The sequence below is a fragment of the Acinonyx jubatus genome, chromosome E2 (genome assembly GCF_027475565.1).
Source record: "Acinonyx jubatus isolate Ajub_Pintada_27869175 chromosome E2, VMU_Ajub_asm_v1.0, whole genome shotgun sequence".
Classification (NCBI taxonomy): domain Eukaryota; kingdom Metazoa; phylum Chordata; class Mammalia; order Carnivora; family Felidae; genus Acinonyx; species Acinonyx jubatus.
In genome coordinates, this window is record NC_069396.1 from 55,731,273 (window position 1) to 55,757,365 (window position 26,093).

The 26,093-nt window shown below is 40.2% G+C and overlaps 1 protein-coding gene across 1 annotated transcript in view; it reads right to left on the reverse strand.

Annotated features, from left to right (window-relative positions):
• The window catches only part of LOC106986844 (zinc finger protein 420-like), a 61,908-nt gene that overhangs the window by 28,641 nt on the left and 7,174 nt on the right, over positions 1-26,093 (reverse strand). The window contains exon 3 of the mRNA XM_053210106.1: positions 25,595-25,647. Coding sequence (XP_053066081.1) covers positions 25,595-25,647 — 53 coding nt within the window. The remainder of the gene's footprint in view (positions 1-25,594; positions 25,648-26,093) is intronic.

The following is a 26,093-nucleotide window of genomic DNA, read 5'->3' on the forward strand; positions in this document are numbered from 1 at the left end:
GGAAAATCTGTCCATGAAACCTTACTGAGCATTTACTATGTAACTGCTCAACTCCCATCCCTCTGTGCCTCGATCCCTCAATGCTGCCTCCTCTGAGCTCAAAATAATGGCAAACAAGGCGCCACTGGGCCCATGGGAATCCAACGCTGAGGTCAGGCATCCTTTGAAGATTTAGAAGTAGAGTTGACCAAAATAAGGCCCAGTAGAGCATCTAAATATCCTTTGGTATTCATCTACATGTTTTCAGGCTGAATTGAAGCCTATCCTACATGCACCAAAAAGCCAAGAGAATTAACCAAGGCCTTGCTAAGGAAAATCATTTCCAGACATGGAATGCTGGGAACCAAAGGCTCAGACAATGGCCTGGCTTTTGTGGCTGAGGTGGTGCAACAAGTATGCAAAACCTTAGGTAACCAATGGAACTTACATGCAGTCTACTGACCCCAGAGTTCAGGGAAAGTGGAACATATGAACAAGACCTTTAAATCAGTCATGGTAAAAGTATGTCAGGAAACTAACTTGCCCTGGCCGGATATACTACTCCTGGCTCTTCTCTTAATATGCTCTACACTTAGGGCAAAAATAGGGTTCGCCCCATTTGATATCCTATATGGAAGACCCCCTCCACTAGTCAAATCCAAGGGGGACCTGACAGAGCTAGGGAATTTAGAAATACAAAACAACTACAAGGATTAGGAAAAACTGTATTTGAGATACATAGATGGGTGAAAGATAGGATACTTATTTCCCTAGGAATAACTGTACACCCTCACAAACCTGGGGATCAGGTTTGGATGAAAGATTGGAAAAGGGAACCACTCAAACCTATCTAGAAGGGACCCTATTTAGTTGTGCCAACCACACAGCCCTCAAGGTTGCAGGACTAACCACCTGGATATATCATTCTGGACTAAGGACAGTCCACCTGATACCTGATAGCCACTTGGAAGGGAAAGGAATTGCTAACCAGCATAATTCTCTACAGATCACCCTTAAGAAGACAGCAGATGATAAGTGGCCTGCAGCTAACACCTGAGAACTGTTACCAGCGGCTTGAGGAAATCACCAAGCAACTTAAATGAACTACAATAAATCATTCTCTCTCAAATTCCATGGTCATCCCCAGTGTGCTTCTTTTTCCATACTTGTTGTTATACCCTTTGCTGTAGGGCTTACCCAAGTTACACCTGTAGACTGGTGCCTCAGTCACAAACTCTATTAGCCTCCCTCTGCTTACTAGTGTCAGAATACCTTATTCTCCTTAGATGTATATGATCTGAGTTGTAGCTGGTGTCCTTATCTGTATGGTTGTTCTCTGCCCTCAAAACTGTCTCCTACCCCAGCTGGACTAATCCTGGCACTAAACCTTGCCTCCTTACTTACACCTTCCTGTAAGTGTCTATCACACGACCTCCTCCCTTACCCCTGCCCTGAGTCACCTAAAATAGCTCTTAGGACAGGGACACACACACACACACACACACACACACACACACACACACACACACACAAGACATTCATCACATACCCATATCAACATCCAAGATGTTATCAATCTGCCTCACTCTGTTCCTATGGCAGAAAAACTTACTGACAAGAATTAAAGCAAGACACCTTTGGCAGGGAACAACATGGCATGGAACCTCAGATAAATATGCATGCTGGGCACAACAAACCCACTTGGGATTGTCTGATGGAGGGGGAGTCCAAGAAGAGGCCTGTAACCAGGCAACCCAAGAGGCAGTTCAAAATTCCATTAAGAACATTTCTGGAAGTCTGCCCAGGAGACCCAAATGTCCAAAACTGAGACACAATGGGCCTTATGACTGTAACTGATAGCAGATTCTAAATTCAACTGATCACCTACCCAACTCCTCTAACCTTAAGCGAGCCAAAGACTGTTGGCTTTGCCTCTCTCTATCCCCCTTATGTTATGAGGCTACCTCGGTCCCAGAGAGTGTAACCAATATGGTTATCCCTGCAACATGTCAAGAGATAACGTAACTGTCACAGTAGACCCCATGGTTACTGATATAAAACTAATAGGGCAAGCCTCCTTGTGTTTTAAGGACCAACAAGGAACAACCCCTGTAGGTAAATTAACTAAAAACCAATGCAACCAAACTGAGATATACAATCAAATAGGTAAAAAACAAGAGGCACCCTTGTGCCTTCCCTCTGCAGGAATCTCTTTTGTTTGTGACTAATGCTTCTTTGTGCCTGGCTGCTAACTAGATGGGAATTTGTGCCTTTGCATTCCCACCCCCCAAATATTCTCCCTAACAACCAATCTCTTATACTTCCCTTGGTTCCACATACCCAGTCTAAACAAGCTATCCAAGAACTACCTCTATTAATTGGGTGGGGAATCACCACCGGAGTAACTGGTAGAGTTGGAGGAGGAGCCTCACATATTTCCATTTACCAAAAACTATCCCAAGATCTGACAGATGACATAGAACAACTTGCAAACTCCCTGGTAACCCTACAAAACCAGGTGGATTCTTTAGCAGTATTACAAAATAGAAGAGAGTTAGACTTGTTAACTCTGAGAAGGGGGAAATAAGTCTCTTCCTAAATGAGGAATAATGCTTCTATGTTAACCATTCAGGGATAGTTAAAGGTATAGCCCAACAACTAAGGGAGTGGATCCTTAAACAGAGGCAAGAATTAGCAGATTCATGGAACTCTTGGAGCAACATATAGAATTGGGCATCCTGGCTCCTGCCTCTAGCTAGTCCTCTCCTAATGCAGTTCATACCCCTCCCGTTTGGTCCTTGTATTCTTAATATGCTAACCAGGATTGTTTCCTCTCTCCTAGAAGTGATAAAAGTCCAGATGATGCTCCAGTTGGACCATTCCAGCTGCCGTTACTCTCCTTTGGATGGTGAAGAACCCTAGCTGTCACATTCCTCACTTCAACGTCCCTGTCCACTAGGAAGAAGCCAGAATAGTCTTCACTCCTCCTCCAATTCCAGAATAGGGTTCCCTGGCCCCCACAAACTGATTTTCTCTAAGTCTGCTATAGCAACTTGAGGATCAAAATTGGGGAATGAGAATGAAAGCTGGTAAAAGCAGATAAAAGGGGCCAGCCAGATGTCCAAGCTGGATACTCCCCTTACATGCTTTTGGCTTCTGTCATCTTGCTTGCCTCCTTCATATGCCAACTGCCCATGTAGCACAACCAATTAGTGCCACCCTTTCCACGTTTTTTCTCGAGCCCCTGCAATCCCATCCATAAAGAGAGACTCACACCAGGGCTAGGGCTCAGCCTTTGGAGGTGACTCTGCTGGGCCAGCACTGGTGTGAAATAAACAGTCTCTCCTGATTCCCCAAGTGTGTGTCACTTGTCTCTTCCTGGTCACCGAGTATTTGCTGTAACAAAAGGTAGTGGTACATACACGTGGTGGTGAAGGTCAAGCCAATCACTGTGTTGCTGTCAGACATGTGGGGTCCTGCTGGTCCAGGGCAGGCCTTCTTGCTAGAGGGGATAGTTTCCTTTTCCATCATGGGATGCTTTGCCTGCTGGGGCTTCTGCCTGACCTAAAGATGAGCTGGAAAAAAGAACTGAATCAGGAAATATAGATAAAGGTCAAACTAGAGACAATTGAAGGCACTCCTAGGTCCTTTTTTCATCTCACAACATATATGTGTTGTTTTTTAAAATGTTAACTAGTAGACATTCAGAAACGGAAAACAAGGTGATGGATGGGTTGGCTGTTGAAGCTCCCATGGAACAAGAATGTCCTGTCTCATTCTGAGGGGAGTAAGAATCCCTGTCCCTTTCAGGTCATTCTGGGTGGACTAAGTATCAAATTGACATGACACAGATGAATGGGAGAGAATCAAACTTAATAGCATAATTATAAGGAAGCCACACACACACACACATAGACATCCCAAAGGCAAGCAGGCAAAATGAGGTATCTCTCTCATCCTGAACCAAGTAGAAGGGAGCAGGAGTCTGGGATTTCAACATAAAAAAAAATGTAATTGATAGTGTGAAAGGAGACAAGCAGGTGTTTGAGAAAGAGGTTTAGGACAGATGCCCCTTAACCCCACCCAGAATGTGCCAATTTGGCATGTCGATTATTCTGAGCTGAAAACACATGAGTCCCTATGGTTTCAAGATACAGGTTTGTCCCCCCCTTAACCACACAGAACAACCTAAGTTGAAGGTCTTTCCAGAATAAAGGGTATTAACAAATTTTCTGAGTGATTCTTCTGTATGGTAGGGCTCATGTTTATCACCAAACCTCTGTTCTTCCTATCACCCTGTGAATTACATTTCTTTGCTCTGAAATTCGAGACCCCTACTCCCTTCTTGACAATCCAGAGAACCATATATACCTCATTTTGCCTGTCTTTAAAATTTCCATGTCTCTGTGGATTCATTGTACATATGGCATTCCACTTGATTTTCTCCTGTTAATCTGTCTTCTGTCAATTTGATTCTTAGTCAAGTTAGAAAGACCCTTGAAGGAGACATGTGTTATTACTTCCTGACATTGGTAATTAGATGTTTGGTCTGCTAGATCTATGGATCACTCAGATAAAGTTTATCTCCTATAATAACCCTTATTTTGAAAGGGGCACCCAATTTAGATTCCTCTATGTAGTTAAGGGAGGAACCAAAATTTCCTGGAGCCCAGTGTCTTGATTGCCTTCAGCTCCAAATAATCCACATGCCCAACTGGCACATACTGGCAGGGCCTATCCCAACCCCTTCCAAAGCACAGAATTTTGTGAGAAAGACAGAAATGAAAGCACTAAAACATACAGTCTTTGCTTCCACGTATATCTGATTTGAGGTTTCAACAAAACATTAGCACCTAATGTTTGAGAATCTGTTTAAGAAGTGGGAGGAGGAGTGATCCAAACCTTTGGTGATTATCAACTGCTATTTTGGATCACACCCTTGTGGAGGGAAAAATAATTAAATTTAGTGAAATATTAAGAATTCTTTAATTCTATAATATTAATGTGTCATTGTTAGTTGTAGGTTTCATCAAAAGTACCAGAGTAATATCCATTGTCAACAACAAGGGAACAGGGTGAGGAGTAGATGAGTACTCTGTGTCCTCTCTGCCACACTTCTGCAAGTATTAATTACATAATAAAAATTCACATTAAAATTGTAACTCTATGGGGGCTCCTGGGTTGCCCAGTCTGTTAAGTCTGTGAGTCTTGATTTCAGCTCAGGTCACAATTTCATGGTTCATGAAATCGAGCCCACATTCTCCATAGTTGTTGGGTTTCTCTCCAAATCATATTCTCCTCCGTCATATTCCCTGCAGTTGTTGGGTTTCTCTCAAATTATATATACTCTGATGTCAAGGAAATTCTGAGGAATATTTAAAGAATTCAGCCAATTCTTTACATCTGTAAGGTTTCTTCCCAGTACGAAATGTCTGATGCCCAGGAAGACTTCAACTCCAGGTATAGACTTTGCCACATTCTTTACTTTTGTAAAGTTTTTCTCCAGTATACACTCTGTGATGTGAAAAACAAAAACAAAAATAAAAAAAACCTGAGTACTGGTTAACGGCATTGCCACATTCTTTATAGGTAAGGTTTCTTCTCTGGATGAAAATTCTTCCTTTAGCAAGTTTTGAAGACTGCTTAAAAACTTTGCCAAACTTACTACATTTGTAAGTGTCCTCTCCAGCAAGGAAACAGTGACATTTAAGAAAATTTGAGGTTGGATAAAAGACTTTCCCACATTTCTTTCTTTTAAACTTATTCTATTGAAACTGAGCTCTCTGCTATTTATTCAGATTTGATACATGGTTAACCTTTTTCCCAGATTCACTGTATTGTTATGTTTTGTCTCCATGGTAAACACATTGGTAATTATTAAATACACAGTCCTTACTAAACATCTTCCCGAATTCACAACACATGAAAAGTTGCTCCAAATTCAGGATTATATGATACTATTGAACAGTGATGTTTGGATAAAATCCTTCCCATAATTATCAAAATTAGAACTTTGGAACAAAGAGGAATTATTTGTTCGTGAAAGGATAATAACCCCTCAAAAAAGAACACCCCAGGGGCGCCTGGGTGGCTCAGTCGGTTAAGCGGCCAACTTCAGCTCAGGTCATTATCTTTTGGTCTGTGGGTTCGAGCTCTGCGTCGGGCTCTGTGCTGACAGCTCAGAGCCTGGAGCCTGTTTCAGATTCTGTGTCTCCTTCTCTCTGACCCTCTCCTGTTCATGCTCTGTCTCTCCCTGTCTCAAAAATAAATAAAATGTTTAAAAAAATTAAAAAAAGAACACCCCAAATTGATCATATTTAGACATTTAATCTTCATTTTTAACTTTCTAAAATCTAAAACTGTTGGAATAATTTATCCAATCATATATTTGAAATGATTGGAATTACTACTTTTGGCACACACTCATTGAATTTCTAGATTTTCCAAATTTCCTTTCAGAGCATATATATGTTAAAAAATGGACTTTGGTCTTTATGTTCATAACGACATTGTTCCACAAACATAGCTGTCTTAAAGTGGGGTTACCCTCCAAAAGTTTTATATCCTTGTTCTCTTTTTAAGGTTTATTTATCTATCTATCCATTCAATCATTCTTTCATTCATTCATAAAGATAGGCAGGGAGGGACACAGAAAGAAGAGAGACAGAAATCTCAAGCAGGCTGCACACTCTCAGTGCACAGCCAAACTTGGGGCTCAAACTCACAAAACCGTGAGATCATGGCCTGAAGCAAAGTTAAGAGTGGGAGGCTTAACTGACTGATCCAGCCAGGTGCCCCTCCTCAATCTCTTTAGTCAGTAAACATTCTATTATGGGTAAATAACCCAGTTTGGTTCTATCCATCATAATATTCCTTCTGCTCTTCCTTCTCTCCTTCACCTTCCCAATCTTCCACTAACAGTGAATACTCAAAAGTCACAGTTACCATATCTTCCCAATAGCACCCCATGGAAAGAATCTCCTTGGCTTATCTTTGTCAACAAGCCCAAGGTGTCATCAAAAGGTATAACTGAAAGATACCAAGTAAATGATCCCACAACTGCACTTGCATCAATATACTATAAGGTGCTAATGCAAAAACTTAATACCCATCACCAGACATCAGCAGACTTGAGAAATAGGAGGCACAGAGACTTTGCTCCTTGAAGCAGAAACAGACTGACCCAACTGCCCTTTCAAGTGCCCCAGAATCCGGTTGGGAGAAGAAAGCACTCCCAGGCAAGGACAAACTGAAGAAGACTCACATCAAAGAGGGAAGAAAAGTTAGTGACACTTTCCCCCAATAGCTCTTCACTCTACCTGGGACTCCATGGCAAGATTATGAGAAAATGCTCAACTCTGCATAGGAAATAAGACATGAGTGACCTGTGTAAAGATCTGGCTCTTTTGTAGCTACCTGAGGGGACTGGATCCTGTCATACAGGACACTGAGGGCTCAAGGAATGGAAGCATATTATGAAAGCATTGTGCTGGCTGCTCAGAAAAAAAAAGCTGAGTATTTCTTCAAACACCAGCGACTGCAGAACTTAAACCAAACATCAAGGAGAGAGAGATGTATCATGTGTTCTAATTAAGACCCAACACACACTTTCTTAACTGGGAAATTACAAAAGCTCAGGCTTCATACATCTTCAGAATGTTTCACAAGACCCAGGATTTACTAGCACAGCTGTGTTTTCTGTTTTCATTTACAAAGCAAGTTCACAAAGCCTGGGACCAGAGGCTGGTTTTTAAATTCCAAACACTCAGTGAAAGATCACAAAGCATACGAGGAAACAGAAAAATGTGTTACGGGGCACCTGGGTGGCTCAGTCAGTTGAGCATCCAGCTTCGGCTCAGGTCATGATCTCACGGTTTGTGAGTTCGAGCCCTACGTCGGGCTTTGTGTTGACAGCTCAGAGCCTGGAGCCTGTTTCAGATTCTGTGTCTCCCTCTCTCTCTGCTCCTCCCCTGCTTATGCTCTCACTCGCTCGCGCTCTCTCTCTCAAAAATAAATAAACATTTTAAAAAATTTAAAAAAAAGAAAAATGTTTTACAATTGAAGGAACAAAATAAAACTCTAAAACTTACCATTAATTGTTACATAACTATTCATTACCTGACAAAGAACCCAATCATTATAACCATGATCATGGAGGAAGAAGAGAGAACAGATGGGGCACTAAATGATACCAGAAAAACTATGTATGGCCAAATAAAAATTCAAACCAACAGAAAGTGTTGAAAAAATAAAACAAAATTTAGGAGTTAAACAGTCCAGTAAATGTATTTTGAAAACCAGTAGAAGGGGTGGCAGTGCTTAGCTGGCTTAGTTGGTAAAGCATGCAACTCTTCTCAGGGTTCTTGGTTTGAGCCCCATGTTGGGTGTAAAAATTAGTTTAAAAATTAAATATATTTATTTAAAGAAGAAAAAGTAGTAAAGGGTTAAGAAAAGACTTGATCAAGCAGAAAAAAAAAAGAAACAACTTAAAGACCACTTGTTTTGAATTAATCACTGAGGGAACAAATTACAGTTGGAATAGAACAGAGTCCAAGGGACTTCTGGGACACCAAAAGTAAATCAATATACATAAGGGGAACCCATATGAAAACAGAGTCAAAGGGGACAGAGAGCTAACATGAAAAACTAATGGCTCATAATTCCCACATTGGTGGAAAGAAACAAACATGCAAGAATTTCAGTGAATTATTAACACAGGATGAATGCCAATTCTTAAACAAAATGACACACTATAATTAACTGATCATAAATCACAGGTGAACAGAAAACTTTGAAACACTAGGAGAAAAGCAACTCATCTTGTGCAGCAGATCCACTGTAAGTTAGTAGTGGTTTCTCAACACATCTTATAGGAAGTAGGCATAGGATGATACATTCAAGTACTAAAATACCAAAAAAATAGCAACCAACAATATGGTACCTGGTAAAACTGTCCTTCAAAATGGAGAAATGAAGACTTTACCAGGAAACACCCCTAGAAGTTTACCAGTAAACTGTCTCTACAGGAAAAATTCAAGGAAGATTCTGGTTCAAGTGCAAAGAGTGTGTGTAGAAGTAACTGACCCAAAAGGAACATATAAAACTCTTCGCTTGATGTAAATACTTAAGCAAATAGAGAAACCCACCGTTTGTAAAAAGGTACCACAAATCAGTTTTATTTCTGTGACAGAGTATTAAAAAATTTAAAACTATAAAAATCACGAATCCATATCATAGTGTATGCAAAATAAAAGACAATTTGGGATATTGGTAAGACAAAGTGGGTGCAATGGTGGACATGATATGTTGTGACAGGTTTTCAGTCATTCCCATGGTAACCACAAAGAAAATGCCTCTAGAAGACATAGAAAGGATATGAGAATGGTATCAAAGCATGTCATTACAAACACCACAAAAACATAATGGGACACAGGAACAGTGAGGAAGGGGCATAAAATAGTCACAACAAATACAGAAAACTATACAAAGTTGGTAGCAGTAGTGGTTCCCTTTCACTAATACATTGATTGCAAAGGGACTCAAGACCTCCAATCAAAAAGCATAGACTGGTTCAGTGAGTTAACAACAAAACCCTACAGTCTCCTGTGTATAAGAGACTCACAGTAGATTTAAGGACACACATAAGAAGTAAAAGTGTGTTAACAGACATTCCATGCAAATGGGAGCCAAAAGAAGGCATAGGTGGCCATACTGTTATCAAACAAATACACATTAAGTATCAAAAAGTGTCAACAAGAGAAAAAGGACATTATATAAAGTCATGAAATTACCAGGGCACTAAAACAATTATATTTATGTGTGCACCTAGTGTCAAGGATCCCATACATGTGAAGCACACATGACGGAATTGAAGCAAGAAGTAAACAGCATCATAAGAGTAGCAGAGGTCAACACTCCAGTTTAACTGGATAGAAAGACCGCAAACCATTCCAGTAAAAAGCACACTTAAGCAACATTACATACCAATTACACATAATAAACATCAAGAGACAGTTCCACCAAGGAAGAGCAGAATACACAATCTTGTCAATTACACACTGATCATCATCCTGTACAGATACTGTGCTAGTCTACAAACCAAGTCTTAAGACATTTGGGAAGATTGACATCATACAAGTATCTTTTTTGTCCACCATGGAATGAAACTAAGTTTTAAGAGCAGATGGAAAATTGTAAATTCCACAAACATTTGGAAGCTTAACAATATGCTCTTGAACAGTCAGATATTGAACAAAACGACCAGAAAATTTCTTGAGCCAAGTGAAATGACACACAATATACTCAAACATACGGAATTCAGACAAAGTAATTCTAAGGAAACCGAGGAATGAATAGACAACCTGTGAAATGAAAGGAATTTTTTTGCAGAGCACTTAGAGCAGAAGGAGGTAATATCCACAATAGAGAAAGAACTCGTGCATCAACAACCAGAAAGCACATAACATGATTTAAATTTGGAGAAAGGATAGATGAGCATCATCCAGTGAAGATATACAAGTGGCCAACCATATGAAAGATACTCAAAACCATTATTCCTTAGGAAAATATAAATCTGATCACAGTGAGTTATCACATTACACCAGTTCACATCCCACTATTAAACAAGCATATGTTGGAAAGGATGTGGACAGACTGGAACCCTTACACACTGCTAGAGTAAACACAAATGGTGCAACTACACTGGAAAACAAGATGAAGGTTTGTCAAGAAAATTTAAATAATATTATCATAAAATCCAGCATCCCACTTGTGGATATGTAACCAGAAGAATTCAAAGCAGGGTCTGTAAAAGACATGTGCACAAGTAGATTGCTAGCAGCATTATTCAGAAAAGCCAATAATAAGCGAAAGCAATAGAAATGTTCACAGGTGCACGAATGGGTAAAGCAAATGTACCATATACACACACTGGAAGAATATTCAGCTTTGAAAGAACCTATCTCATCACATTATACAACCTGGCTAAAATGTGATGACATTATGCTCAGTGTAATCAAGAAGTCACAGAGACAGATACACTGATTTCACTTATGTGACTAATGTAATGTAGTGAGCCTCACAAAGAAAGAAAGGAAGAAAGAGGGAGAAAGAAAATGTACTTGGGGATTAGAATAGATACAAATGTGGAAGTGGTTATTTAAGAGGCACTGAGTTTCAGTTTTCCAAGATGAGAAAATTCCAGAGGTTGGTTTTGTAACAACTTAAGTATACTTAACACTACAGTTTAAAATGGTCAGAATAGTAAATTTTATGGTATATGTTTCAACCACAATTAAGAGTAAAATATAAAACTTAAAGTTGATACACAGTTATGAGTTTTAAAATATTACCTTCAATTCAATACGTTATTTCTCATACAATGGGAATATACTTTCATACAGAAATACATTATGACCTGAATTCTACTATAACAATTCACCAAGACAGAATAAAACAACCACTGATCACTCTTCAAGAAAGGAAACAAGGTAAATCATAAGCAAAAAAAGTATGGGTAATATTAATACCAACAAATATATAAGTAATTTATTGGCAATTGACATATGGCTGATTCCTGTTTAAATTAAACCTTAAACTATACAGAGTTGTACTGAGTTGTTCAGTGAGTACTGAAAGGTACTGAGTTGAAAATTGTTATCCACAAACATAAAACGTAGATAAAAAACAAATACAAATTAATTAATGTTGTGGAATCTATCAGACAAAACGATGAATGGTTACAGAATTGTCTAACAAGAATAAAAGAAATTTTATCCATCAAAATCCTGAATAAATCATCGATACTTATTAAAAAAGCATCTGCTAAGAAAAAAAAAAAAAAGAAAACCTCCACCTCCAACTATTATTGATACAATAACAAGCAGTGAAAACGAAAATGTAAGTAGTAGCCAATACCAAGAACCCAGAAAAGGACCCACAAATGTATTGCCAACTAATCTTTGACAAAACAGGAAAGAATATCCAATGGAATAAAGACAGTCTCTTCAGCAAATGGTGCTGGGAAAACTCAACAGCGACATGCAGAAAAATGAACAGGGACCACTTTCTTACACCCTACCCAAAAATAAACTCAAAATGGATGAAAGACCTAAATGTAAGACAGGAAGCCATCAAAATCCTCTCGAGAAAGAAGGCTAAAACCTCTTTGACCTTGGCCGCAGCAACTTCTTATTCAACACATCTCCAGAGGCAAGGGAAACAAAAGCATAAATGAACTATTGGGAGGGTCAGAGAGAGAGGGAGACACAGAATCCGAAACAGGCTCCAGGCTCTGAGCTGTCAGCACAGAGCCTGACGCGGGGCAGGAACCCACGGACTGTGAGATCATGACCTGAGACTAAGTCTGAAGCCCAACAAACTGAACCACCTAGGGGCCCCTGATTTTGCTTATTTTGATGCAAATACTATGTGCCTTCTGAATGTGGATGTCTGTTTCCTTCCCCAGAGTAGCAATGTTTTCTATTATTTCTTGAAATAACTTTTCTTCCCCTTTTGTTCCTAGAGTTCCTAAAATTAAAATGTCATTCTTTTTGATGAAGTCAGAGTTCCCTAAGTCTCTTATTATGTTGGAAAACTTTTCTCTCTTTTGTTCAGGTTCACCATTTTCCATTATTTTGTCTTGTAGGTCACTAATTCATCGCTCTGCTTCCTCCAGACTGCTGTTCATGGCAGGAAGCTGATTTCTAATCTTGTTTATTGCATTTTTCGTCTCTGTTGGGCTGTTTTTTCACTCTTTTACCCCTGCGGAAAGGGTCTCCATATGTTTCCTATTCTTTTCCTAATCCAGTGAGTAGTTCTTAGGATTATTGTCTTCCATTCTCTATCTGGCATGTTACTGACAACTGTTTTTGCATAAATCTCTGGCCGAGGCCATATGTTGTTTTTTCGTTATGGAAGCATTCTTCTATCGTGGCATTTTTTCTAAGTCTCTGCTTTCTTCTGTATGTTCAGAAAGCCAGTTCTGTCTCCTCACTGCAGGCCAGTGCTCTGCAGATGCTCTCCTTGCCTGCTGTAGACAGTGTTTCATGCCTGGACTCAATGTGGTGAGTGTTCACTGGGTGTGCTGAAGTCTGTTTGCAAAATCATACCTCACACTGACTCCACTAGAACTATGGCCCTGCAGGACTGTCTAGTCCAGAGACATGGTGTGGCCAGGGGCTTGTGCAGGTCTCTGGAGAGGGGCTGACCTTGCTGGGCTTGAGGGAAGCTTGATTAAGAAGGATACTCCCACCACAACATGGGGGTGGTGGTGGGGGAGTGGGGCTCTGTGTAACCAACTTAGACAACCAGGGACCATGCTGAGATGCTCTGCTCAGGGGCCCTGTGTTTATGCTAGGAGGTGGGGGGAAGGAAATGGTGCCACCCAACTCCTTTCTTTTCAGACAGGCATATCTGTGAATGTTGCCTCTAGGTAAGTCTCCTAAAATAGTGAATAATCTCACCCTGTGTGCCCCGCAGTGATCTTCAGATCTCTGTTTCCAACCTGTCTGCCCCACCCACCAGTTGTCTGCCTGCCTTCTCTCCAGGAGCAGTGCAATACCCTTCTGTCTACAGCTGGCCTTTGAAACTCTAGGCATTAAGCCATGCTGGTTGAAAAAACTCACAAAATTCAACTCCTCTTGTTTTCCAAGCCACTGGCTTTGGGGAAACATTCTCCTTGGGCATTCCTGTGTGGTCCTCTTTCTCTGCCCTTCTCCACATCCACACCTTGTTGCCTACTTAGTGATTAACTTTGTATTCTTCCCTACAATGAATATTTTGATATAATGTCTGAATAGAGTGACTGACATAGTGCTTTCTACTCTAAATTCTGTGACAGTTACTGATATATGATGTTAAATGAAATACTTTTCCAGGTATTTATGGCTTTCAAGTTACTTTTATGCATCTCTGTTGTTAAAGTGTACTTTTAATACAAAGGCCTTTTCTCATTCAATATGTTTGCACGGTTTAAATCTAGTGTGCATGCTGGGATATTAAGGATCACGTTCCAATGAAAGGCACTGAAATTTTCTCTACATATTTTGGTTTCTATCCTCTAAGACAGCTATGATGTTGAGCAAGTTACAAATTCCATCTACAGGCTGGACACATTTATGACCTTTATAATGTTGGACTCAGTGTAAACTATCTGATGCTGAGTAAAGGTTTAGCAGCCCTAGAAGTTGTACCACACCTTGACATTTTTAAGTTTTTTCTCCAGTATGGATTCTGTGTTGTAGAGTGAATCTTGACCTTTGATTAACAGGATCACCAAATTCTTTATATTTGCAAAATCCTCTCTCACTATACTTTCTATGATCAGTAGTCGGGGTTTAGCACTGCTTACAGTCCTTGCCACACTCTTTTGTATTCAGTTGTTATTCTCCAGTATAAATTCTCCAGTGTGAAGTAAGGGGTGAGCAGTGCACAAAGATTTTCTCACATTCCTTAAATTTGTAAGGTTTGTTCAAGTATGAATTCTGTGGTCAATATGGTAAATGTCAAACAGTGATCAAACACTTTAGAAATTGCATTGGTAAGCTTTTTGTCAAAGATGAATTCTGTGATGTTGAATTAGGTGTAAAATTTGGTTAAAGACCTAGCCACATTCTCTTTTTTTCTTTTTCTTTTTTTTTTTATAAAATGGGGTTGTTTTTTTTTTTTAATTTTTTTTTAACATTTATTTATTTTTGAGACAGAGAGAGAGCACAAACAGGGGAATGTCAGAGAAAGAGGAAGACACAGAATCCGAAACAGGCTCCAGGCTCCGAGCTGTCAGCACAGAGCCCGACGCGGGGCTTGAACCCATGGACCGCGAGATCATGACCTGAGCCGAAGTCGGATGCTCAACCGACTGAGCCACCCAGGTGCCCCTGGCCACATTCTCTACATTGGTAAAGATTACCTCCAGTATGAATATGGTGGTGATTAATAAGAGTTGAGTGATGGAAAAAGAGACACATTTGTGGGTGACAAAATGTTCCCCTTGAGTAGGGAAATGTTTCTTTTTTTTTTTTTTAACGTTTTTATTTTTGAGAGAGAGAGAGACAGAGTACAAGCAAGGGAGGGCACAGAGAGAGGGTGACACAGAATCTGAAGCAGGCTCCAGGCTTTGAGCTATCAGACACAGAGCCCACAATGTGGGTCTTTAACCAATAAACTGTGAGACCATCACCTGAGCCAAAGTCAGGCACTCAACTGACTGAACTGTCCAGGCACCCCAGAAATTTGTATTTTCAAAGGTAATTTACACACAGTTTTGCAAAGTAAATGTACTTTTTACATTCCTCTCAGCAACATAGGCAAATTCTAATTCCTTAACATTTTCATGAATATCTGGTGTTATCTTTTTTTACTTTAGTCATTCCAGAAAATTTTGACAGGTTCTCATTGTAAAATATGAAATGGTATTACTGCAGTTATCCTGGTGACTCAAAATGAAACTACTTAAATGTGTAAATTGAACAAAAATCAAAATGTCTGCAGTCAAACATCAGTAGGCTTGATATTGAAATAAGCAAAATAAGCAAAAGCAGGTCCACAATGAGACATGTTTGAATTAAATTTGCAAACTATGGTGATAAACAAAAAATCTTAAATGCAGCAAAAGAAAAGCAGTCCTCACTTGCAAAGGAAGGCCCATAAACCTGTTGAGATTTCTCAACAGAAACTTGGGAAGCAAGAAGGGCATGGCATGATATATTCCATGTACTGAAGGGGGAAAATCTGCAGCCAAGAACTCTATCCAGCAAGCCTATTCTTCAGCATAGGAGAGATAAAGAGGTTCCCAGAGAAGCAAAAACTAAAGGAAACTCACCACTTAAACAGCCCCATGAGAAACATTCAATGGGAATCTTTGAGTGTGAAGAACATACCAAAAGTGACAGAGACTTGAGAGGATCAGAAAAAATCTTCAGAAACAGACAAAACAAGTAATATAATGGCAGTAAATGCCAATGTATCAATAACTTCTTTGAATGAAAAGGTACTCTGAACTCCTGTCAAAACACATAGGCTGTCTGGATGGATTAAAAACCCAGACCCGTCTACATGTTGCCTACAAGAGACTCAATTTAGACCTGAAGATATCAGCAGACTGAAAGTGAGTGGGAGGAAAGAGATGTTTCATGCAAATGGAGGTCAAAAGAAAGAGTACCGACACTTTTACGTTGGACGAACTAGACATTTTTGTTCCTGTATTGTGCTTATCATCCTTTGCTATCAGAGTAATTCTGGCCACATAGAATGATTTTCAATGCTTTCCCTCTATTCCACTGTTTGCAAGATTGTGATGAACACTGTCATTTGTCATTTTTTAAAAAGGTTTCTTAGCATTGGGGCGTCTGGGTGGCTCATGCGTTCGGTTGAACGACTGACTTCAGCTCAGGTCATGATCTCACAGCATGTGAGTTTGAGCCCCGTCCCTTCCCAGAGCTCAGAGCCTGGAGTCTGCTTCGGATTCTGGGTCTCCCTCTCTCTCTACCCCTAACCCACTCGCATTCTTTCTCTGTCTCTCTCAAAAATAAACGTTAACAAAATAAAATAAAATTTAAAAAATTAAAAAATAAAAGGTTTCTTGGCATTGACCAATGAAGGCATGTGGTCTTGGGCTTTCATGTGTGGGAGGTTTTTTGCTCCAAATTCAAGTTTCATTCTTGTGGTCTAAGAAGATTTCCTATTTCTTGGGTTCAAGATTCTTATTTCAATTAGGTAACTTATGCATTTTTAGGAATTACCTTTTCCCCTACCTTATGGGATTTGTTAGCTTATAATTGTTCATAATAATCTGTTATCACACTATATACTACTTGGGGTATTGTTTTCTCATTTTCTCTTCCAACCATTTTCTCTTCCAAAAACCAACTCATTTGGATTTTGAGTCTTCTCTCCTGTTTTTATTCATGTAGTTAAATCAGCGTCTATTATGCTTATTAAAAAAAAAAAAAACAGAGCACCATTTTCAATGTTATTTTATTATTTGGTCTGTATTTTATTTATTTCTGATTATTCCTTGTAATTTACTACCTCTACTAAGTTTCACCTGTATTCCTTTCCAGTTCACCTGTATTTCCCCCCAGTTCCTTGTGGCTTAATGTCAAGAACATAAAGTTAGGGCACCCAGGTGGCTCAGTCAGTTTACTGTCCAACTGTTGATTTCAGCTCAGGTTATGATCTCATCCTTCATAAGTTCGAGCCCTGACTCAGTCTCTGTGCTGTCAGTACAGAGCCTTCCTGGGATTCTCTGTCTCCCTCTCTCCCTCTGCCCCTCCACTGCTCTTTCTCTCCACCTCTTGCTCTCTCAAAAAGAAACACTGAAACAAAAGAAAAAATGGTGGAACAAATTGATTCAAGCATTGGTAGTATAAAAATTCAAAAATAGAGTGTCTACCAAATCAGATTAGCAGAAGTAAGCAATACAAGTGATGACCAAAACAAACCAGTAACAACAAAAATAAAAAACTAAAGATTCTTGGGGTGCCTAGGTGGCTCAGTCGGTTAAGTGTCTGACTTTGACTCAGGTCATGATCTCATGGTTAGGGAGTTTGAGTCCTGCGTTGGGCTCTGTGCTGACAGCTTGGAGCCTAGAGCCTGCTCTGTTTCTGTGTCTTCCTCTCTTTCTCTGCTCCTCCCCCACTCACACTGTGTTTCTTTCTCTCCCTCAAAAATAAATAAAAACATTAAGAAAATTAAAAATAAAAGTCATGACATCCTTTAAAAATTAAAAAAAGAGAAGTAGAGAATATGAATTAATGTGGTAGAAATGAAGAAATCTTCATAGATATAAAATACTAGCTAAGTCTTCCCTAAAATGGCATGGGATTGTACATTCACATTTTTTTTAAGAATTACTGGAGGACTGAAAGTGTGTTAGTATGGAGAATTAAAGAACTAACAACTTAAAATACAGGGTCATAAGTAGTTCATGAGGTCATAAGCCTCATGGTAACCACATATCAAACTCGTGTTCTAGATATGTGAAAGAGGAAAGGATTGAAGTATACCGCTATAGAAAGACCTAAATGTGAGATAGGAAACTCAAAATCCTACAGGAGAAAATAGGCAGCAACTTCTCTGACTTAGGCTACAGCCACTTCTAGTGAAGATTTCTCCAGAGGCAAGGGAGAAAAACAAAACAAATAAAAAACAAAAATGATTTATTGGGACCTCATCAAGATAAAAAGCTTCTGCACAGTAAAGGAAACAATCAACAAAACCAAAAGGCAACCATGGGAATAGGAGAAGATATTTGCAAATGACATATGGGATAAGGGTTAGTATCCAAAATCTGTGAAGAATTTACCAAACTGAACACCAAACAAATTACCCACTGAAGAAATGGGCAGAAGACATGAATAGACATTTTGCCAAGGAAGACATCCAGATGGGTAACAGACACATGAAAAAAGGCTCAACGTCCCTCATCATCAGGGAAATACAAATCAAATTCACAATAAGATGCCACCTCACACCTGTCAGAATGGCTAAAATTAACAACAGCATACAGAGAAAGGAGGACACTTTTCCAGTGTTGGTGGGAATGCAAATTGGTGCAGCCATTCTGGAAAACACTGTGGAGATTACTCAAAAACTGAAAAATGGAATTACCTGCAGCCCAGCAATAGCACTACTAGGAATGTATCCAAGAGATACAGGAGTGCTGATTCATAGGGGCACATGTACCCCAATGTTTCTAGCAGTGCTATTAACAATAGCCAACTTATGGAAAAAGCCCAAATGTCCATCAACTGATGAATCAAGAAGCCATGGTGTACACACACACACACACACACACACACTGCAATACTACTCAGTGATCAAAAAGAATGAAATCTTGCTATATGTAACAATATGGATGGAGCTAGAGAGGATTATGCTAAGTGAAAGAAGTCAGTCAGAGTAAGAGAGATCATATGATTTCCCTCATTTGGAATTTGAGAAACCCAACAGATCAAAATAGGGGAAGGGAAGGTAAAAGGAGATAAAAACAGAAGGGAGGCAAACTACAAGAGACTCTTTAACACATAAAACAGAGTGAGGGTTTCTGGAAGGGAGGTAGGTGGGGGGATGGGTTAAATGAGTGATGGGCATCAGGGAGGGCACTTTATTGGGATGAGCACTGGGTGTTATATGTAAGAGATGAATCACTGGATTCTATTCCTGAAATCAATACCACACTGTATGTTAACTAACTTGAATTTAAAAAAAATCAAATAAATATAAAGGGATTAAATTCTCCAATCAAAACATATATATTGGCTGAATGGAAAGAAATACAAGATACAACTCTACAGTACCTTCAAGAGACTCGCTTCAGCTTTGGGAACACAGTCAGACTCAAAGTGCAGGTAAGGAAAAAGACATTCCATGCAAATGGAAATAAAAGAAAACACAGTAGCTATGCTTACTTTAGACAAATAGACTTTAAGCTAAGGGCAGTATTAAGATGCAGCAAAAATGCTTATAAACTATATGTCACTTTCTGCAGTGTTTTTAGCTATGTGGTGTTGGGAAGAATGAAAGTAAGGCTTTCCCAAAATTTGTGTTTGGAAGGATATGAATAGGGTGTTTCTATAACTCATGTAGTACTTACCACTTTTCAACCCAACACCTTTTCCCCCCCATAAATGTTGATGGTGTTTCACCACATACCTCAATTATAGCTTGAGTAAAGTTGATGAACATCTGTATCTTAAGAGTCCCCTAAATGGTTAGTTGATATTCAAAAGCCTATTACTGTGATTTGAGGATTGGGGAAAAAAAGAACACTAAATGACAATTTGAGAAGGACCTATTATTTCCAGACTTTTATGTGTGTGGGAATATATTGTTGCAAAGAAAGCTTGGTCCTTTACTGTAACCAGTAGCCAATAATTTATCAAAACCAACTTGTACAGGCTAATAAACATTCTACCATAATGTGTTTTCTAACCTCTTGCTACTGTACATTGTATATTTTATCACTCATATGTTGTTAAATTACCTTGGTATCTGGCATTTTAATCTCCAAATAAGTTAGTTGTCCTTTCAGGCAGGTTATCATTAAACTCCTCTGTGCACCTTGTGGTATAAGTTTTTGAGCAGCTTTTCATTGGGCAGACATTCCAGAAAACGAGCAAATACCAAAGGTTTTATCCAATCAAGCTGTCCTTCCTTTGCTTCCACATCGTCTCTGTAAAAACCTTACCACTATCTGCTACTAATGGAACGTGCCTAGCCATTTGAATAGATCAATTAACCGGTCAGATTAAGTCTTGAAAATATGAACATATATCAGTTCATCTTTTAACACCACACAGTACCACCTTTCATTTTGAGCACCTTTCTCCCTGGCCTGGACAACTTGCCCACTCGCAACGTGAGCATAAGACTCAATAAGACATCTTTCCCTGCCCCTTTCGGCCCACTTTTGCACATGCACATTAGACACCAATGTGACTCTGCTCTCACTTGCGCAAGACTCCACTCTCGGCAATGGCTCCCCACAGCACTTGCGCAGATAGAGTTTCCCACCAAGTGCTGCACATGCGCATAGAGGATTTCCGGAAAACACCGACCCGCTCAGGAGCTAAACCTGCAGTCATGTGTTCCTCCCTTTACCAGCCCGGAGTTACAGAGCACTAGCCTTGAACCTTAGCTCAACTGTCCACACACCGGAGTTCACAGTGGAGGCCAGCTGGGGCTAGAGTCTACAGACAGAACAGTCATCCCTCGGACCAGTGTTACCACACCCAGAGTTTTCGATCCTTTTCCCGTGTCTGCCTTCAGTATCATCAAAACTTCACACAAGCACGCAAAGAGAATCCCCATGAACCCGTCAAGCTGGGCACCTCCCACAATGAAGGGAGCCCGAGCAGATGGGGAGCAGGGACTGGCCATCCAGGAGCATCCTGTGTAATAGAAACGCTTAGGTGTCCATCAGTGATACCACTGCAGGGGACCTTCTGACATCCTCAGATTCCTGTTTCATACTTTGGGGCTAACATTCTGGGCAAAGAGCTCAGCTGTCCCAGGATTTGCATCTGGAATAGTCCTTGTCTACATGGTGCTTGGGGAGCCTGATAGACAATTGTCCCTTCAGGTTCTCTCGAAAAGGACCTGTTCCACCACAAAATTGACCTCTCTGGCCCCGGTGCCAGTCCCTGATCCTCCCTTCTCAGGACAGCTCAGAGAACAGAGTTCCTAGCAGCTCCACCTCCTGGATAGCCCATTGATATCCACACTTTTCTGAGGCTCAGACTCAGATAAGGGAGAGAGCAAAGGACCTAGAATTTGGGGAGTCTGTTTCACCTTTCTGGTACCAACAGTGCTTCCAAGAGGACACATAGCATCCCACCTTCCATTCCTGGAATGCCCATTGATTTTCAACACATTAAAATAGATCAAATACGCAAATGCAAATGACAGATGCATCACATTTCCCTCAGAGGTTCTACTCCACCCTTTCTGTCTCCTATCTGCTCTCTATATTTGTGCCTCCACCTCCAACATGGCCTTCGAGAGTACTGATGTTGAAAGACAATACAAACAATCTCTACTCCCAAGAAGGCTCACCCTGGATCCAACCTTCCTAGAAAAATGAACATAGTGTACACAATCCCCAGGGTTTTACAAAGATTAGTTCACACAATATACGTAAGTTTCCCAGCCCAACGTCTTGAACACGGTGCATCCTCATACACTTGCAGCATACATAAGATACTCAAGAAACATCCCTTTCATGGATGAGTACACATGTACACCAAAGAGCTGTGCTCAACCACCGCTGCCTTAGCTTTTCCTTTCCCAACTTGCAGGGGATGTGCATACAATGCCATCTTGTTGAGAGTAGTAGTCTTCACTGGGAACAACAGGGTTTGTGTTGAGATAGGATGGCTGGATAGATGGGACTCAGGTGTGCTCTTCTGCACTCTCTAGCTTTGGGCAACTGGAGATGAAGTCTGGGGACAGCAACCTCAATGTTTGTTATAAGAACAAATTAATGATCTTCATCTAGACCTAGGCAGACATGATATCTGAGTGTGGGGCCCAGAATCTGTTTTTAATGGGAACCTCAAGGGATTTGTGTATACATGAAATTTTCACAAGCAATGTTCAAAATGTCATTCTTAGCTTTGACATCATATTGCAAACCCCTGTGTAGTTATTTGCACTACCTTCTCTAGGGTCCCATCCCCAAAGATTCTGGCACTTAGTTCTTGATGGGGCCCACCATCAATTAGGTCTTAAATTAGTGGCCCGATTATTCCACTATGAGGTCAATGTAATTGCTGAGGCTCCCAGTACATTTAAGAATACAGAGTGCCAGGCAATGTCGAAGGCTCTATGAGAAAGGCTGCACTGTCTAAGTTTTCATAGGGGATGGTCACATTGCCTCACATTCCTGATGTTGTGCCACACTTTGTGTGTGTCTCCAGGAGATAAGAGCACCCATAACTGGGACAGAAGTAAATTACGTTGGGGCCTCCACTTAGAATCTCCCTTTGTGTACAGATATTCACATGTCCCCAAAATCAAGTCAGATCCCATAGAGCCTCAGGGGACATGGGGATGCTTTTGGATTTCCTGGTGAATGCCATGGTAGACACTGGCACAGAGGGTAAGCCTCAAGGAATGCAGCAGCATGGGAAGGGCATGACAGGAATGTCCTTCCATGACCACTAGAAAAAATACACCTAGGCTTTCAGAATCATTCCCTTCAAGCAGAGCTTCCCAGACCACATTTTAAGATTGAGTTTTCTCCTTTGACCTTTGACCCTCACTTGTGTCATCTGCTTCATTCATTCCCACTTACTTGGGTGTGTGGTTACTCTCTCCTGTCCTTTTTTGCACAAGGTCTCTTCCCTTTTCCAAAGATCATACCCGGATCAACTCTAGAGACAGCAATATCTATAGATAGGAAAAAAGATACGTGACCCTTGCTGGAGAACCTACAATTTCAAATCCAGCACTGTGTTCTATAGAGAAGAGAGCACATTTCAGAAGCTAATAGAAAACGAATTCTCCCAACGCTGTTTCCTGATGGCCTCTTTAGAACACTTAGGAAGGCTTTTCAATATTCAGTTCCCTAACTCCACTTCCAAGTAGTACTGAATCAAGAATAATAAATATTAGGGCAACTGGGTATCTCAGTTGGTTAAGCGTCTGATTTCAGCTCAGGTCATGATCTCACTGTTCCTGAGTTCAAACCCCACATCAGGCTCTGCACTGACTGCGTGGAGCCTGCATGGCCTTCTCTCCCTCCCAGTCTCTCTCTCTCCACACCCACCCCCACATACACACACACTCTCTCTCTCTAAAAATAAATAAATAAACTTAAAAAAATAAGATTTAACCAAAGAATAAGGAATGTATATCAGATTTTAAGACGGTGACAACAATATCCTATGCCATTTAGTTTCTAGAATTATCACTAATTCACAGTGAGGGTAACAGAGAACTTCAGAAAAGGGGAAAGTTTAAGATACAACATCATGAATATTTCATTCCTTACACCAACAAATGCCTAATTATTTTCTTGAAATTATATCATTTGTCATTTGTGCAAAGTTGCATTACAAAATTTTAAGACCTATGAACATATAGTAGTTATAAGATATTTGTTATTTTTTTTCAGCAAAAGCTAATAATGAAGAAAACATCTGCTATGCAAATAAAAATTGAATGCAAAATAAACTATGCAAATAAATATGCAAATAAACTTACTATGCAAAATAAAATTGAAACTTAATAGATTGAGGACCAATATAAAACCTTTATTTGCAAAGACCAGGATCTCTAGTAAACAAAAGAGAGAGATTTCATTTTCTGGGGGAATCTGTCAGAGAGACCCCGATCCATGTGAACAATGTTAACATCAGCTGTAATGAGACAAATTGATATCAGGGTCTTCATGCGTGTACACGGACTCATCGTTGATGTGATAGAGTTTGCAAAGGAAGAAAAAAACAACAGCAACAAAATCATACTAGGATATGAATCATGAAAATGTGGAAAATTTTTGCAAATTTCAAGTCACAGCTTCCTCCCATGTCCTCTAGTCTTTAATGCTTTGTAAGTAGTAAATCTTTGAAACAATCTAGACAGCAAAGCTCTTTTTCAGAACATTGACTTATTTGGGCCCCAAAGCTAGTTGATTTGCTTTTCATGTTTTTTTTTTTTTAAGTTTATTTATTTTGACCAAGAGTGAATGGGGGCAGGGGAGAAAGGGAGAGAAATGCCAGACAGGCTCTTCTGACAGTGAGCAGCCTGACACAGGGCTCACTCAAACCATGAGATATTGACCTGAGCTGACATCAAGATTGCATTGCTTAACCGACAGAGCCCCCTGAGCCCTCTGGTTTTTCATGTTCTTAATCAGTTTACATAGACTCGTGTCACACCCAGACAGGACATAAATATATAGTCTCATCTACTGGAGTCCTCAAACCTGATGTATCTCCCATGAGAAACTTGGGTAGCAACACATCCCCATACTGATCTGTCATCAAAGGTTTATTTTAAATAATCTGCAGGTCATGAATTCATGGCAGGAATTCCTCATGCTGTATAGAAAGCCTGGTTGTAGAGAATGGAGAGAAGGCCCTGGGATGTAACAAGGAATGTCCTAAAGAGCTGAATTTGACTATCATGAAAGGGATAAATACTAGTCCAAAACAAATTTATTAGGCAGGTCCATGAGATGTAGAGAAGTAAATGTTTGCAGCGCTAAATACATGGCATTTCAGTAAGTAATGAGGATACAGTCCCTGAGCTAAGCCCAGACAAAATTTATTTGAGAAGCAGCCATTTCTTCCTCTCCTTTCTGCTCTCGAGAGCTTTCTGGGGTGATGTTATGTGGAGAAATCACATCTGTATGCCTCTAAAGGCCTTAGCACACAGCCTCTTCACCGGGTTTCATCACCTCAGAGGCAGAAGAATCTTGAAATGTAGAAAACACCGCCCTCTCCTTGACTTTGTCACAGGAAAGATTCAGAAAAACTGAGCTCCAGCATCGACACTTACCTGTGAGTTTCTCCTTCCTGGTTTCAGATATCCTCTTCTGTCACAGACAGCCACACATCCTGCCACAGCTCAGGGAATGTGGGCTGCAATGACCTGCCCCTTCCAAGTGATGCTGAACAGACTATCATCACCTCTTCTACTGAACGGCAGACAGCCCTCCCAAGTATGTTTGTGAATTCTCGTGCTTCACCCTGGCCTCACCTGAGAATCACCTGGAACCCATAGTTAAAGTAGCACCGATGCTCTCACCCTGACCAATAGAGAGACCAGCAGAGGGCACAGCTGATGCTGGTTCTTAAAACTCCCAATGGGATGTTTATTGTAAACCCATGCTGATAAGTATTTCTGTACTTTCAAGTTTTAATGTGAATACAAATCATGTGGTGTTCCAGGTCCCATAGAAGAAATGGTGATTCTGCAGGTTTGGAACGGGGTCCATGAATTGACATCTTTCACCAGTTCCGTGTTAGTGCTGATGCTGCTCCCTGAGACCCATGTTTAGTGGCACTACCTGAGAGAATACAGGCACAGCACACCTGAGCCCACAGCCACCATCTTACTCAACACAAACAACCCCTACTGAATTCTCAGGCAAGAGTTCATCACTTACTTTCCACTGTTGTGACTTTACTGTTTTTCCCAGCAAAGACCACTATCACCATCCTGCAGAACAACATGCTTTCATAGCACTTCAAAGTTTAGTGAAAGAAGCCTCTTGAATGCACTAATGTCTGAGCCAGTCTCTATTTGGAAAACAACACTTATAAATCAATTACTGCCATGTGGATTAAACACTAATTTCCTGTTTACAAGGAAGTTGTGATGCACCACGTAGGGAACTTCACATACATGATGTGATTTAATCCCCATAATATCCTGCAAGTGGCCACTAGTTGTCCTACAATAACCATGAAGATGTAGATACTTGGCCTGAGCCATTTGTCACCTTCTGTTTCCCTGTTGATTGAAAAAGAACATTTGCATGCCATAGGAGTGAAATATGGATGAATTGAAAAATGCAGAAAAGAAGGTTAGATTTGAAGTTCAAAGAGTTTTCATTATTGTGTGTGCATTTTTTAACAGGATAGAAAAGTGTTTGTGTTTATAAG